We start from the raw sequence: 15,743 nt of genomic DNA on the forward strand, positions 1-15,743 counted from the left end.
ATATCTTTCCACTTGTATTGTGGTGGAAATGTGCTGCAACATTCAAATGAAAAGTAATCCTTTTGTATGTATTAGGTATATATGACAGCAGAAGCATCGTTATCTGATAGCTTTTTTTTTTTGGTAGAATTCTGAAATCCCTGTTACGGATGGATAGTGCTTTAAGGTGTTGCCGTTTATACAGTTCAAGAAATCTGCATCTTGCCTCAAGATAAATAGTTATGACACCACTTTAATGTGAAGGTTATGCTGCCTAATATAGTATTCTTATTCTCTGTTTTAAAATATAGTTGCAAAGCGCAGAAGCCTTTTATAACAGCCTGTGTTAGCAGTCTGTCAGTATTGAACTGGTTCAGTAGCTTTTAAATTCTGAGAGTCGGGGGGATATACATGCAACATTTTATTTGTTTGTTTGTTTTACGCTCAGCTGAGCGAGATGCTGAACGTGCACAGAAGGTTTTGGATATGGAGCACACCCAGCAGATGAAGCTAAAGGAACGCCAGAAGTTCTTTGAAGAAGCCTTCCAGCAGGACATGGAGCAATACCTTTCTACAGGATACTTGCAGATAGCAGAGAGGCGAGGCAAGTTTTAAAATACCTTCTGTGTAATCCACAAACTTACAACTTGGAGAACGTTGTTGAGGGGTTGGAGTCAGCAACAGTTTTAATGCTTACAGCTGGCGCGTTGCAGTGTCTAAATTCTTCCTCAGTGGAACTGAGACTTCAGATAAGCTCTTTAAACAAACTTTGGGTTCCAGGGGAACTAGACAACTTAGAAAATCATTCAGGCTCTCTGCTTGTCGTCCGAGGAAATGCAAAGCACTGAAGTACATCCGGAACAGCACTTTTCTCCGCAGCGGAAGAGTGCATCCGTATCTGTAAACAGATGGATAGAGGTGGCCGCTTCTGTCCACTGGAGTTCCAAAGCCTGGGACTGACACCTGGCAGCAGGTGCCTCAGAAAAATTTTAGAAGTGCAGACGAAAGCAGAGTGTTGTATTTCAAAAGGGTTCCCAGGTGGTAGCTATTTCCCTTGTCTAGGTAAGGTACCAAGTACGTGATTAGGACATGGGAGATCAGATTAAGCTCTCTCCTTATTATGAGATGACTCAAGTCTGGCATCTCCTGACGAGTTAAAGCAGAAGAATGCCACAGACTACAGACGCTTCTGTGTGGGAGGTATCCATCTGTTGGGCCAAAACTTAGGGACTGCAGGACCAGAAAGCAAGCAAGCAGGAGATTACGTCACTCGTGTGGAAGGAAAAAAATGTAGAGATTCTGTCCCTGCTCCAAGATGGGTGCTGCTGTCGTTTGTAATGCCGGAGCAGGGAATACAATCCAAGATTTCCATTTCTCTGCATGACTGCTATAAACACTCATCTGCAAGATACTCTAGAATGGTTGCTAGGACAGCCTTCTGAGAAGTGGGATATGTAAGTTTTAAATTTCCTTGGTCGAGAAAGTAATTGAGTTTGGGTCTCCTACTTTCCACTTAGGCTAAAAGTGGGCATTGTGACTGGCTAGTTAGTACTGGGTACATGGCTGTCAGAAGGTCAGAATACCTAACTTTCTGAGCTTCAGCTTTGCAGTATAATGCAGAACCTGTGTATATCAAAGAAACTACTTCTATGAAAGATTTGATCCTGCAGTTATAGTATCTTTGGGGAGAAAACCAACCGTCAAATGATAGGATTTCGTCTCAGTTCACATATGAAAGCTTTTAATAGTGTTGATTATTAGATTTAGATAAACCATTAAACTGTCCATTATAATATTTGATGCTATGCATGCAGCAACTGGAGTTTAAATCTGAGTACCCTTGAACTTACTTGTTCTGTTTGTGTGCTTTGTTGTTCAAGGAAGAAAATGCTCATCCACGTATTTAATTCTCTTGCGAATTGTCGGTATAATACTGACAATAATAAGTAGGTTGCTTCCATAAGTAATAATGTGAAATCCCCGTGCTGAGAGAAGATACTGGGTATCAGCCTAGGTTTTACATACTACTCTCATTTCTTAGACTGATTGATTGAATGAGGAAGAAGAAGGGCTGCTCTCTGTCAACATTAGTCCTTATTTCTGAATTTTCATGTCCCTTTGTGTACTGACATTCAGTGATTGTGTTTAAATGTCTTTGTTTTTCTCTAAAGATTTCTAGTTGAGAGAATTGGAAAGGAGTCTTACAAAATGGAAAGTTTCAACCTTTGCCCCTGAGCCCCATCCTAGCACATTTCTGGCAATGCTCTTGCTATAAATATTGTTGCTAAAAATGTTTTGGTTTACAAAAACAGTAATGGACATTACTTTCACAACAAAGATTGCACAGACTACTCTTGGATTTGGGCTGAGATTGCTGCTGAGCAGCTCCCGTGGGTGCGCTCCTTCCATATCTAGTTTAATTGTTACTAATGCACGCAATTATAGCAGCTATTGAAGCCTTTATAGGTAATAACATCACGTAGCTGACTGTCGGTTTGCTCATTGCACTGTTTTTACTACAGAACCGATTGGAAGTATGTCTTCCATGGAGGTGAACGTGGACATGCTGGAACAGATGGACCTAATGGACATGTCTGACCAAGAAGCACTCGATGTCTTTCTAAACTCAGGAGGCGAAGACAATAATATGCTTTCTCCCATGCTGGGTATGATACTAGTAATGACAGCGTGCTTAGAGACGAAGTGATAAATCACCAGAATTGCTCTAATTTGTAATGGATGATGGTATCTCATAAAGCTTTACGTAGACTGAATATTTTTCGTTAGTGGTTTTCAAAGCATTAACATTCAGTTGCAGTACAAGAGAGCTTGCTGCGAAACTACTCGATATTTCTGGACCGTCTCTTTTTTCATGTAGTTACTAAAGCTCCATGTTGTATTTGTCACGGTGTGGATAGGTGATGTGTTAAATACTGCTGTTAAGGTGCATTTTTCTTGATATAAAGCTAATAGCGGCCATTTTAACAAACATCAGCAGGAAGTTTGTGGTAATTAAGTTTTTATTTTTAAGACTGCTCTCTTAGAATTTGTCCAGAATTTTGGCATTTTGAAGTAAATTTGGACCAGTTGTATAGCGCAAGATCTTCAGTGAGAGCTATTTAGAGATATGGTTCAACCCAGCAGTTCATATATATATCATATATATATATATATATATGAGAGAGAGATATATATATCTATCTCAACGTTCTGGAAGCTTCTGAACAGTGATTCTGATACTGCAGCTCTTTCACGTAGCCTTCTTACTGCTAGTAATGTTAGTTAAATTGGATTAAATTAATCCACAATTTTGTTTACGTGTTCCGATGAACAAAACCAGATGTACGTTTTGGCAAGTTGCAGCGTGATAAGGGATCTGCTTAAAGCAGGTAATTAGTAATCCTGGATACTTTATCCACAAGGGAAGTGTGCTTTCTTAATTAGAAACTTATTTTAGTACTAAAACGACTTTTCCCAAAAGAGCCAAAATAAGTTTTCCTGGGGGAGATGATGAAGCTCCTTTAAATGTACTTAGATTTCTTTTGAAAATAGAGGTTGAAATATTTTTGTAAAACTACTTAGAGTGAAGAAAGTGTACTTTAACTTCTATCTTTTATTTTGGGATATGTAAAGAAAAATGTTAATAATATCCTGGGGTAATTTTCTTCCTCCCGATGTAAAGGTGATGATTACCTGCTGTGAACACAAAGAGCTCACAGTAAGTAGTCGAGGCACACTTGACTACTTAAGGTTTTTGTGTTTTATTGCAAAAACTGAATTCAGATGGATGGGTTTGGATAGGCATCCAATTCAGGCCAGTATTAAAGTTGATCATTGTCTGAGCATGCGAGTAGTTGCAGAATCTGGGACTGTTTGGCCTGTGCTGGGTCTGTGGCAGATGTTGGACCAAGAAGCTTCACGTCTTAACAACAAACAGTGTAACTGGATTATCTAGGGAAGTGTAGAAGCTACTAGGCGTGGTTGTGTTTTCCTAAATACATGTCAAACTTATTAGCCTTTGAAAAAAAGGATATAATTTATTTTGTGCTGTAATGTAAGTATTACAGTGTGTACATATAGATAGTGTATATATATATATTTATTATATATATGCACATACACTGCAATATAATGTACCAATGCTGTAATGTTCTAGCACTCTCACCACTGTAACCTTAATGCAGAGGTTGGGTAGGCTTGCAGCAAGACTTACTCCTCTACGGTTACTACTACTACTACTACAACAGTGTAACAGTCTTGTAAGTCTTACTGCTGTGGTTCCAAAGGATTCATTTCCCTCTGAATTAAAGGGATTTTTGTGCTTGCTTTAAGGACCTTACACCCTAGTATCAAGTCAAATACACGATAGTCTTCATTCTCAGAAAAATGAGATGGCTTAAAGATAACTCTTTGGTTTTGCTGTCAGTGGAGAACTGGGTTGGTCAGGGCAAGATTACTTTGTTTCACAATTTTACTGAACGCCGCAGAATACAGGTAAGTTATTTTAGTAACTAACTGGTAAAAATGAAAATAAGCTTAAGACATTAAAATGTTTTCAAATTTGTCTTGCTGTAAACGTTGCCAGCCTATAAGCATTGGTTTTGCAACATTTCGTGATAGTAAGTTGAACTGAAAAATTTACTCACCCCTGCCACTCCAGAAAACTCCTCTGCGTGTGTTGTGTAAATTAATCTAATGCATGCTGGTGCGCGCAAGGTAAAGACAGCTGTCTTTAAAAACGTCTTCCTAGCATCGCTTGTGTTCAGTACAAAGTCACGTCCTACCCGTGGAAGCAACTCGGTAGAGCTGCCAGGCATCCCGGACTGACCTGGCCGGCTGGAGCGGCGGGGTGCTTCCAGTCCGGGCCGGTCGGTCGGCTGTCAGAGTTGTGAATGTGGTACCAGATGTTTGTCAACTTGTGTTTAAACCGGAGACCTGCTGAGGGCGCGTTCCCCCCCGGAGTTCCTGCGTCCCAGAGAAGCTAAGGCAGTGTCACATACCGGGCTACTCGCCGTCCAGGTTTGGGTCCAGAGTTTAAGAGTGCAGCTGCTTAGGACAAGAAAGGTGCCTGAGCAAGAGTGTTGAGTACAAGAAGCTTCTGTTGCCTCCAGACGCTGTTACGACTGTTTTCGCGTTACAGTTTAACTCGGATGCTTGGGGAGGCTGTGGGGACCAGTCAGGGGGCAATGATGTAGCGTGAACTGCTCTGCAAACAGCCTTAGCAGAGGTAGTGCGTAGTCATCAGCTCATTTCCATCCGACCCTCTTGAAACCTTTTTATATAAAATCTCACAGGATTTTTAAGAGCATTTTCTCACTAAGGTTGCTCAGTGCTGAAGCTGGGTGCCCTGACTATTGAGAAACCCTTGTTAGGTACAGGAGGGAAGGAAAAAAGGGCTTTATTTGGCAAATTGCATAGAAAGAGCGTTTAGATGTTTCCCTATTTTTCCTTCTTATTTACTGCCAGGAGGTGTCCAGAGAAGAGGATCTAAGATAATTTTGAAATCTGAACTCAAACTGCAAGCAAACACCATTACACTGAACTTGCTTAGAAGTCGTCTTTTTGCCTAGGATATGGAGGCAGCATAGTCTTAAAATCCCATTCCTGCGCACTTGAGCTACGATACAGCTTTACCAGAGGAATTCTTTCATGCTGTGGGCAAGAATTTGTTTTGCATCTTGATTTTTAGTCAAAACTGGAGATTACTATTATTGCCTACCTCACAGGGGTTTTTTTGGTTTTGCTTTTTAACTTCACCCAGGTTTAGCTGTGTCACTCTGTTGGGCAGAGTTTGTCTGGAGGCTTTTGCTGTTGGTGATCATTCCTAGCACATGCTGAAGTCCGAATGGACTTTATCAAAGTCAGGAGGATTAAGTGGTCTTGGCTAACAAACAGGCAAACTGGACATCGGCTACGTCTCATAACAGAGTCAGGACTTAATACTCCTGCAATCTTATTTGATCTCAAGTGTTAGCAATACTAGAACGAGCGAGAGACACACACACCATGAGAAACAAATTAAAACCAGCCTGTGGCTTGTATTTGAGATCAACTTCAGAAAAGCCAAAAGGCAGCTTTGTGTTTTGGGAGGGTTTTTTCGTGGTGTTTTGCAAAAGAAGCAAAACGGCCCGAATGCAACTCATGAACCGACACGGAGCTGGGTTAACGTACTGACTTCTCCAGCCACTTGCTGAGCCACAGCTTGATTTTTGTTGTTCTTTTTCCGACTCTAAGGGCCCGACTCCACCACCTACGTGAATGAGATAAGTCTTCAGGTCCCGAGCCAGTCTGAACTACGACAGAAACTGTCTTCACTGTCGTCAACCTGCACCGATTCTGCCAGCCAAGAGGCGAGTGAAGGGGAGTCTCCGGTTATTCAGTCTGACGAAGAGGAGGTTCAAGTGGACACTGCTCTTGCTGCTGTAACTGAAAGAAAGGGCGCTTCAGATGCTAGCGATGAAAGTGACTCTCAAACTATTTGAATCTTAAACCCATATCCTTTAAGAATGACTTCTGAATGAATGAACATGTGAATGAAGAGCTTGCCTGTGTAACAGTTTGCTAACCAAGCATAACAGCCAGATCTTTTTACTTAGTAATACCGCCTTTTTACAAAATTGCCAGTCATGTGGAGGTTGGTTTTTAAAAAAAAAAAAAAAATGCCTAAAGCACACACACATTAACAGTAGTCTTGGGGCTCAGGGGAGCAGTAAAACTGTTGTATATACTATGTATAAGAGAATTAAAGGGGAAAGATACAAGTTACTTCAACCACTAACCTTCAAATGGCTGATTGGAAATACTTAGACTGGATGTATAATGCTGAACCCAAATTGTTCCTTGCATGTTTTCAGCTGCTGCAACTGATGATTTAGGATCCAAACCAAAATGAAACGTTATTTTCTACTCTTTACTGCCTACTGTCTGCCTACTGCCTTTGTCTACTAATGCAGCAGTGTCTACTTTCTCACACTTCTTATTCAGGACCAACTTAGTTATCGTAGGTGTTAAGGGAAAAAAAAAAAAGAAACTGAAAAGGAGGAGCGATGCGTATTGAAATGTTACGCTCCTCATGGAGCAGATATATTAGCATTGTATAAACTTACTCCTCTTTTGAGATAAAATAAAGTATTTCTATCCCAACCATGTCTTTTACTTGATTACCCAAATATTTTATCCATGACAGTGAACAGAGGAGACTAATTCAGAACAAAAACCGGTTACTTATAAGGAGCACCAGTGTAATTTAGTTTTCCATGGTAACATCTGTTTGACTACACTGATGCAAGCCAGCAATTTAAGGGAAATAAACCTGAATGAATTATAAATTAAGTGCGTACATTTTATAAACCGTAGTGCCTATAGTCATCATCATCTTTCTTACTGCTGGTTTTTTCTGCCGTCATTTTTCTCTCTAAACTTGAGGTCTGAACATGTCTAACGCCTGTTTCTTGTCGAGTCTCACACTCTATTTGCAGGGATCCGCTCTCCTTTGGGAAGGCTCCTGGCTCCTGCTCTTCACGCACGGAGGGAAGGGAAGTAATCAGAAAGAGCGTAAGTAAAAGGATGAGCTGTGACGCAGATCCCTTCCAAAGACCTGTCCTGACGAAGCTAACGGTTGGGAACGAGGCATCTCCCGCTGCTCGCCAGCTGGGAACTGGCCCGTTTCCTCAGGGATTCGCTCTATCTCCTGTTACCTGACAAAGCGTTTCCTGACCCCTCGCTGGGAACTGAACGCGAGCAGCTCACTGCCTGCGATGCGATCCCTACTATTTAACAAGGCATCTGCTGAAAGACGTTTTTCTTGAAGGAGCTTGTTTTACTCACTCACTTTCCAGAAGACAGACAAAATGTCCAAAAAAGTTTTGTTTTTTTATTAAACCTCGTAGTACAAACCTGGAAAGTAAACAAAAAACTGGCAATAAACAACATGAAGTCTTTCCTTACAAGGAAAGAGAGCAGAGCAGCGCTAATAAATTAAATGTCAAACTGTAAGCCATAGTCAGAAGTTTACTGTCAAGAGGGAAAAGTACACAGCAAGGCCATAAAAACCAGACAACCACATTTGAAAACACTTGACTCTGTTTATGTTATTGTTAAATATTCCAAAACAGTTCAGTCTTCTGCAACAACAACCAACAAATTGTATTATAGGACTTTCCTGACAGTCACCACTGGCAAGCTCAGTGCAATATGGGTAGCTACGGTATTGTTGAATTCAATTACGAAACAAAACAGTTTGTGAAAACATTTTCCCTTTTTTATTCCACACATACTGTACACACAACCAGAAAAGGGCAACAGCTACTCCATTATTATTTTTTGTTGTTGTTCAGTGATGTAAGCAGCACTTATAAATGTTACAAGAAAAACCCTGTAAGCATCCAATCCAACCGATGAAGAAAGTGAAACGTAAGGCTTTTCTTCATCTTGTCTCTTCGCCATCCCCTCCCCCCACCCCAAGAAAAGGCTCAAGTATTTAAAAAAATTTACAGGCATATGTACAAAAGGTGTGATTTTTTTTTTTTTTTTGTTACAACATGAAGAGAAAAAATAGACAAGATGACAGCAAATGCATTTTCACATTCAAAAGAAATACGCAGACCTGCTAGTGGCTCTAAATGTGATCATATAATGAAACAAATTCAAAACAAAAATTAATGCTTGACTGTGTAAAGGTGTGAAAAACAGCAGTGGAATGGAAATGGAATGTTAGAAAGATTGCACGTCTATGACAAAAGAAGCACTTATGGCTTCAATCACTTTTTTTTTCATTTTTCTTTTTTTTTTTTTTTAAAGGATGCTATTGAAGGGTTTTTGATAAAGTAGCCAACAGCACCAAAAAATAACAGAATGGATTTCCTAATGAAATCAGGCACAGTTTTCCCTCACATGACTCCTCAAGGCAGGCAGTCTTTTTTCCTCCTTTTTTTTTTTTTTTTTTTTTTTTTAATTTTTATTTTTCCCCCTCAAAACAGATGCATAGTGATGTGCTGGTAAAAGAGAACATACTCCAAATCTCCTCCTTTTGCCTACAGTTAGGAAACAAAGTCCATCTTCAGCTGCCATAACCTCCCAAAGAAAGTGTGTATTCTCCAATTTAAAAAATTACAAAACTCATCTTGCCGTGACAGAATAAAAGACAGCCAAAGTAAAGCAATTTCTTTCAAGTTTTTGTCTCCTATCCCTTTTCTCTCTAGAAAAATCTGCTCACATGACTGGAGAACAAATTATAAAACACATCAAACTTTAACCTATTCAAAAAATGGGTTAAAAGCCTTTTTTCACAGTTACCAAAAAGGCTTTTTATTTTTTCAGCCATAGGGACAATACAAATTAATATTTTATCAGCCCCTTGCCGGTTTTAAAACAGTGAACATACGGCAGTTTAAAAAAATCAGACTGCTGTTGTATCTATCTATTCTAAGTACAAAAAAAAATTCAACAGTTTAATGCTAAAACAAAATTAGTTCTCTAAAACCAGAAGAAAATCTTCTTTAGAGCTAGTGCAAAGACAGCTTGTATTCTACAGCAAGTACTCCAAACTATGGTATAATAATTACAAAAAATATATATAAATTGACAAAATGAGAGTGTTGGCATCTTCAGGATTAACTTGAAGCACTTTTGGATGAACTGGAGGATGAAAGCCTAGATGATGGCACGTCAACTGTAGCTCTCTTACGAGGTCCTCTTTTTGGTGTAGGCTTGCTGATACAGTTCTCAATGCTGCCATTTTTACCAGATACTTTTCCACAGATTTGATTGACTAGACTGATTATTTGTTCCTGGGCAGGAAGGGGGAAAAACAAAACACAAATTAGCATCTGCTCTTTCTCCAGTCACTTCTGAGAGACAGAGATGACGTGCTGCCTTTTTGACTGAAAGCACTTAATCAGGGGGAAACAAGAAAATCTATGCAGTCACAAACTATGCAGAAGCTTGGCTCATATACAAAACTTGTTCGCAACCAGGAGTTTTGTAAAAAGTACTGTGCAGTAAGTAGTCCAAAAACTGCCCTTGCTGACGCTTCCCCCCTCCAGACTTAAAGGCAGTAACCAGCAGAACGAGAAACGCCTGAGCTCTGGCCACTAAGCAAGAACGAATGAAGCAGCTGGGCTGCAAGGTTACTTCACGAGGGTCAGAAACCTTCTCCAGATACAATTTAAAACCTACCGCTGAGCGAAGTTACAAATGCCTTAAATTTAAATCCACCGTCACATTGCTTATAATTTACTAAATATTTCTTTACAATTTAAGAAAAAGATTCCACTTTTTCCTTGTGACGTGGTTGTCACTGGTTACGGGATGCTACTTTCGTTTAATGCTTTTTAGGATCTCTGGGTGTCCAGGTGCTCTGAGCCCACGCGTACAGAAAGCCGGCTTGCTGCCACGCAGAAAAAGGGCTTCGGGTCCACGGCACCATGATGAGCAGGAGCCAGGAGTCCCTGAACTGCACATCCAAGTGCCTTGGCTACAGCGCCACCCCTAATTCCAGTACATTCGGGGGGCTGATGAAGTTTGATGAAGTTTGGGGGGCACAGTACATTCGGGGGGCTGATGAAGTTTGGGGCCTCTGAGCCGCAGTCTACCTAACAGTTAAATAGATTTAACAAAAATAGCATTTGACATGCAGGTTCTCTCTCTCCCCATTTACAGCCCTCGAAAAGAATTCTGTAGTAACAACCAGGCATGCAGTTAGTATCTTTCAGACATGTAGAAACTTTGTGACAGTTTTTTTACAGTTGAAAAAAAATAGTAATCCTCATCCAGTACTGAAGGACAGGCTCGCTTGCCTTTCCCAACACAGCCTAAAATATCTACTTTGTAATTATAAAACCTAGCAAAAATAATGATTGTATGTGATTCTGCTGGAAAGAGTGGCTTTGAAAACCTCAACAGAATTAACAGATCTGTGAAAACTCAGGACGTAAGGGACCGAATAATCTTAAGAATAAGAGAAATATATTAAAATTTCCGAGTAAATTCCGGAACCTCTTCGGTGTTTATGGCATTACAAAGGCAGTTTCACTGTTGTCTGGGCTGCTTAGGTTGTACTTGTTTCCGTCTACATACAGTACCTGATACCAGAACAGAGGCTACAATTAAAAATGAACAAAGCCACGAGGGCACAAACTGCCCCAAACCGACTTTGACCTTTTGGGTTTCCCCCCCCCGCCTCTACGCGCACACCTCGGAAACTGCTGAGAAGCCCCTCCCAAAAAGCTACTGATCAGCCAGCGCTGATCTCTAAGAGCTGCTTTTGTAATTTCTCCTACTGCTCCACTCTCCGCAGCTCGGGCTCGCAGCAAAACGCTCCCCCCGCTCTCTGTTCCCCACCCGTGCCCTCACACGCACTGGCTGTCCACAAACGGCGCCAACCAGACGGGTAGGGAGGCGTTACTTGACTGCGCCGCAGTGTAGCATCAGCCCAAAACCCAGGCACAGTCCTAAAACTTGAGTTCTGTGATCATTCAGCGTCGCACTGAGCCATTCAGCCATTACTGGACCTGTCTACAAGTACTCTACAAGTTCGCCTTAAAGAAGGTTCGGGCTGGACTGGACTCAGTCAGCGTGACCTTTCAGTTACTAACAGCAGTTACCCTAAAGCACAGAAGTTATCCTAAATTAACCAGTCAAAGCACAGCCGCATGTTCTGCAGCATCCCAAAGCATTAAATGGCTTCTCTGCTCTGTAACACATATTCATGCAGTTTATGCTTCAGGCTTCATCTTTGTCATCACGTTTCCCTCTATTTCTTCTACGTAGCTCATCATAACGCGCCTTCTTCCCATGCCAAAAAGAAAGCCAAACCCAACCCAAACAGCAAAGCAGAGTCTCCTGAGGTCTCGGTAGGACAAAGGCAGAGCTAAGCCTAGTTCCAAGTTTTCAGTATCAAAGCTCACCAGCATCACAAAGCTATATCGTACAGACCTCGTCATAACGGTACATCATTTTCAGTCCCCGACAAGACTTCTGTTTTTCCACATGCCGCAGGGCACACTCCAAGCAGAAGACAACGTTTTCATTCTCCTGTACAACCTATAAAAATGCAGAGGCGAGGGGTAAGAGAAGCGCAGTAAGCTCCAAATTGCAGCCATGTTACACACCCAATATTTCCCATTGCAATGTGTGAATTAGTAAACCTGTATTTTACTACAAGTTAGCGGAAGGAGGCATAAACAAGAAGCATTACGCATTGTGAAATGATTCAGAATGTGTAAGATGAAGAAAGTACATAACCCTTTTTGAGTGCTAATGTTGGCAAATACACACAATTTTTAAAAAAAACCACCAGCAGTAATGAAGGCCAAATCCAAATAATGATATATGCATAAAGCTGTACTGGTATCTAATACGTAGCCTAAAGCTTTCCTGAAAGCAGCTGTTTCCCATTACTTCAAATGCTGTCTTGAATAAGGATAAAACCAGAAGCTTAGCCACAGGATTCCTCAGCTACCGTCTCATTCAGCAGAGGTCACATTTGCTCAGCTGGCCACCTGCCAAGCCTCCGATTCCAGCTTGGAATTCGACAACCGAATTGACTTTTTGTCCCTTATTACTGTTAAGAATGACAAGGAAAAATCCTTCCCTCGATTACACTTACTCCAGAGCAAACGGACCGGAATTAAGAGTTTTTGGTTGGTTGGTTTTTTAAACAAACTAATCTTAAAGTTACTTCAAACTAGTCCTGCTTAAACATGCCTTAGCTCTTCAGTGGTCTGAAGACACGCGTGAACTCGGCATATTCTGTTCTAGGGAGGGAAACGGCTACATCTCATCATTTAGCAGTTACGTCGTCTTTCCGTCAAAAACCTAACATTTATAACCAAAAAACCCCCGAAAGATGACAGAAAAAAGGACCGAATATGGGCTCACACGCACTGTATTATGTTTATTTAAATACCTGATCTTGGAATGAAGTGGTACATAAGGTCGGGGGAGGGGTTTTGGTATTTTTAATGAAATTGCTGTATTTCTAGGTGTTCTGCGTACAGCTAAAAACCTGGAAGCATCACCACAGTGGTTAGCACACCTTCCAAAGCCAGCAGGCAATTACTTCTAAAAAGAGAGAAAGTTTAGGGGCATGACTTCTATTTTTGAACGGACAGGCTGCCAAACAGCGTCTCAGCTTGATAGATAGGATGCGTCTACCCGGCAATTTGGCTTGCAGGGAAACGGTCGCAGCGCGGGCTGTAGCTGCATGCCTGAGACTCGGGGCGTGTGTCTGAGTTGCTAGCTCATCCCGAGAACTGCTCTGCCATGGCTTACTACTGCTGGCAACCTGCGGGTATCCGTGTTGCCCCTCCTAGTGCAACGCAGACACGCCTGTGGGCGTCTGAGGGCGGGCGAGTGACTGGTTTATCCCTTCCTTACTGGGGGAGGGAAGCTAGCTGACACTAACCCTTGTCTTCTGCCACTGCTGCCCAAGGCGATAACTGTTCTGACACGAACCAAATCGGCATCTCTGCATCTGGCGTGGAGGGCAGGAGATGACTCTCGAGTCACGTGCTGTCTGTCAAATGCTGACAGCCCGTTACAGTACCTTACAACGGGGGGACGGTTCCCCAGCGGTAGCAAAGGATTTTACTCACCATGGAAAGATAGCACAGGTGCTGACAAATCTGACATCTCCTCTCTGACGTTTCTAACTGCAACCACTTTCGAGGCTTTTTCTTTCCATCCATCCCCGTGCTGCTGCTGTCGTGGCTGCCGTAGCGCGCTGAAGAATGGAGACCTGCCTCGTAAAGCTGCCGCCGCTGCCTCAGCTCCGTGTCCCTGTGAATGTTTTATGCAATCAGACACTGGCATTGCCTCATACCACCGCAAAGCCACGTATAATCACCCTTTTACCACGATCATCACTGAAACCTTAGCTCCACACAGCAAAGCCCTGAGTGTTGTTGGAGGCTGGTGCCGTTCCCTACGCGTGGCGAGAGACAGCCAGCACCACAGAAAGGCTGCCTAATTGCAAAAGCTATCTCCGGATTTTAACAGCGACCACTGTATCAAGCCAGTGGTTCTCAAACTGCTCCACAGAGAACTGGGGACTGCTGAGTACTTCCTGGAGGTCGCTCGTTGCTCGGGGCCATGTGGAGAGTCGGGAGATGTGGCTAACATGACTGTCTATCCCGAAGTTGCCAAAAGCCACCCTGAGGAGGAGGAGCCGTTGCTGTCAGGAGTAGCATAGCCACCTTCATCAGGAGGCAGAGATGAACCAAGGACCTGCTGCCGTGAGGTGCTTCAGGCAGGAAAGGGGGAGCAGGGCGAGTGATTGTGCCAAAAGACGAAGGTCTTGCTGTACACCCAGGGGGAAAAGAAGGAGATGTCAATTAAGAGTAAAGACTCAGCCCTCTAGCCGCCCTTCACCCACGGCGTCCGCAAGGTGGACAATACTTCCTATGCTGAACTGTACAGCATTAGGAGAGCAGGTCGGGTTGGAGCCGAGTGGAAGACAGCAAGTGTGGAGTGAGCTGAGCAGATGGAAGGGGAGAATAAAAAAGCTCACCACCAGACACAGCTGAAGATGGGTGGAGAGCCAAGCTAAGCAAATGGCATGGGCAAACTGAGCAACCAAGGCAGATCAGGAGAGGAGGCAGCAAAAGACACAGAACAAACAAGCAAAACGAAACAAAGGAAAAAAGAAAAATGGTACAGTGTTCCACTTTGGTTGGTTTTTTTCAGGTTTTGTTGCTTGGGATTTTGTTTTACATAAGCAGCCACAGGAAGGACCGATATCCTCCAGAGAATTCCAACCTAAGCATAAGAACAAGTTTGAGAACCACTCTGATAGAGGTCGACGTGATGGTCTAACAGCAAGCCAGCAAGCCCCAACATTTCTGTTTCACCTTTCGCACTTGCAGACTTTTCCTCTTCAAGGAAGAAAAAAAAAACAAAAAAAAAGGCACTTGGAAGTGATTATTCCCACAGGGGAACCAGCTGCAGGTAAAGCAGTCAGCACACCTCTTTGTATTTCTTTCTGAACACTAAAACAACACATAGGCTGTTTTCCCCTTCAATATGTCACTGGAAATTTTCCAAATGAACATGCTAGTTAGTTAAATACAGTTTGTAGATTCCATTCATCAAAACTTTCTTGACATCTCGAGTACCAGTTGTCACAAACTTGAAAGATAGGTAGCAACTACATGGTAGGGAACAAAAGAGAAGATCATTACACAGGAAGCCAGGCAACATTATATTTTCTTTTTTTACCTATCTTAAGAGAAACCCTAAACATGTTTCCTTAATACTGGAGAGAAAAAGGAGTGTGAAGGTTTTTTATCTTTAAAACATTCAAGTTGTAACGCAAGATGCAGTAGCACCCATGCACGAGCTGCTCACTTACTCAGTGGTTTAAATCAAGACAACTTTCTGTATACAAAGCACCTTCTACAGCTGTAGGATAACAATCTTGATGCTGAAGACAAAGGTTCCTGGTGCAAACCCCATTATAGGCATGGACTGACAGTGGCTACTGATGCCAAGAGACTGAAGAACTGAAGAAAGGTATATAACCACTTGGCGCCAGGTACCTCACCTAACGCATCAGGAAATCTTGACTCTCAGCACCAAGAACCAACAAAATAAAAACCCAAGGCAAACTGGAGTTTTAATTCTTTGATAGTGCCCAAAGTAGGGAATTCTTAGAGTAAGACATCCTAACCACGGGCACTCTCACATCAGATACAGCCAAGGAAACTGCTTCTTCCACATGTGGCTGTCTTCAAGTATGTTTGCTGGGCTTTTGCTTGGTTAAGTAG

At 42.2% G+C, this 15,743-nt stretch overlaps 2 protein-coding genes across 9 annotated transcripts in view; one reads left to right on the plus strand and one right to left on the minus strand.

The window, feature by feature from the left end:
• The window catches only part of DTNBP1 (dystrobrevin binding protein 1), a 75,184-nt gene extending 66,202 nt beyond the window's left edge, over positions 1-8,982 (plus strand). Inside the window, exons 8-10 of the mRNA XM_082316618.1 lie at positions 428-583; positions 2,502-2,645; positions 6,214-8,982. Coding sequence (XP_082172744.1) covers positions 428-583; positions 2,502-2,645; positions 6,214-6,461 — 548 coding nt within the window. The 3' untranslated portion in view covers positions 6,462-8,982. The remainder of the gene's footprint in view (positions 1-427; positions 584-2,501; positions 2,646-6,213) is intronic.
• Positions 8,663-15,743, minus strand: part of JARID2 (jumonji and AT-rich interaction domain containing 2) — a 227,853-nt gene continuing 220,772 nt past the window's right edge. For all 8 annotated transcript variants that reach the window (XM_082315890.1, XM_082315891.1, XM_082315889.1 and 5 more), the window contains 3 exons: positions 13,575-13,758; positions 11,914-12,021; positions 8,663-9,767 (listed from right to left, as the gene is read on the minus strand). In XM_082315890.1, the coding sequence (XP_082172016.1) occupies positions 9,591-9,767; positions 11,914-12,021; positions 13,575-13,758 (469 nt within the window). In that variant the 3' untranslated portion in view covers positions 8,663-9,590. The remainder of the gene's footprint in view (positions 9,768-11,913; positions 12,022-13,574; positions 13,759-15,743) is intronic.

This window comes from Platalea leucorodia (assembly GCF_965183815.1).
Source record: "Platalea leucorodia genome assembly, chromosome: 1".
Taxonomy (NCBI): domain Eukaryota; kingdom Metazoa; phylum Chordata; class Aves; order Pelecaniformes; family Threskiornithidae; genus Platalea; species Platalea leucorodia.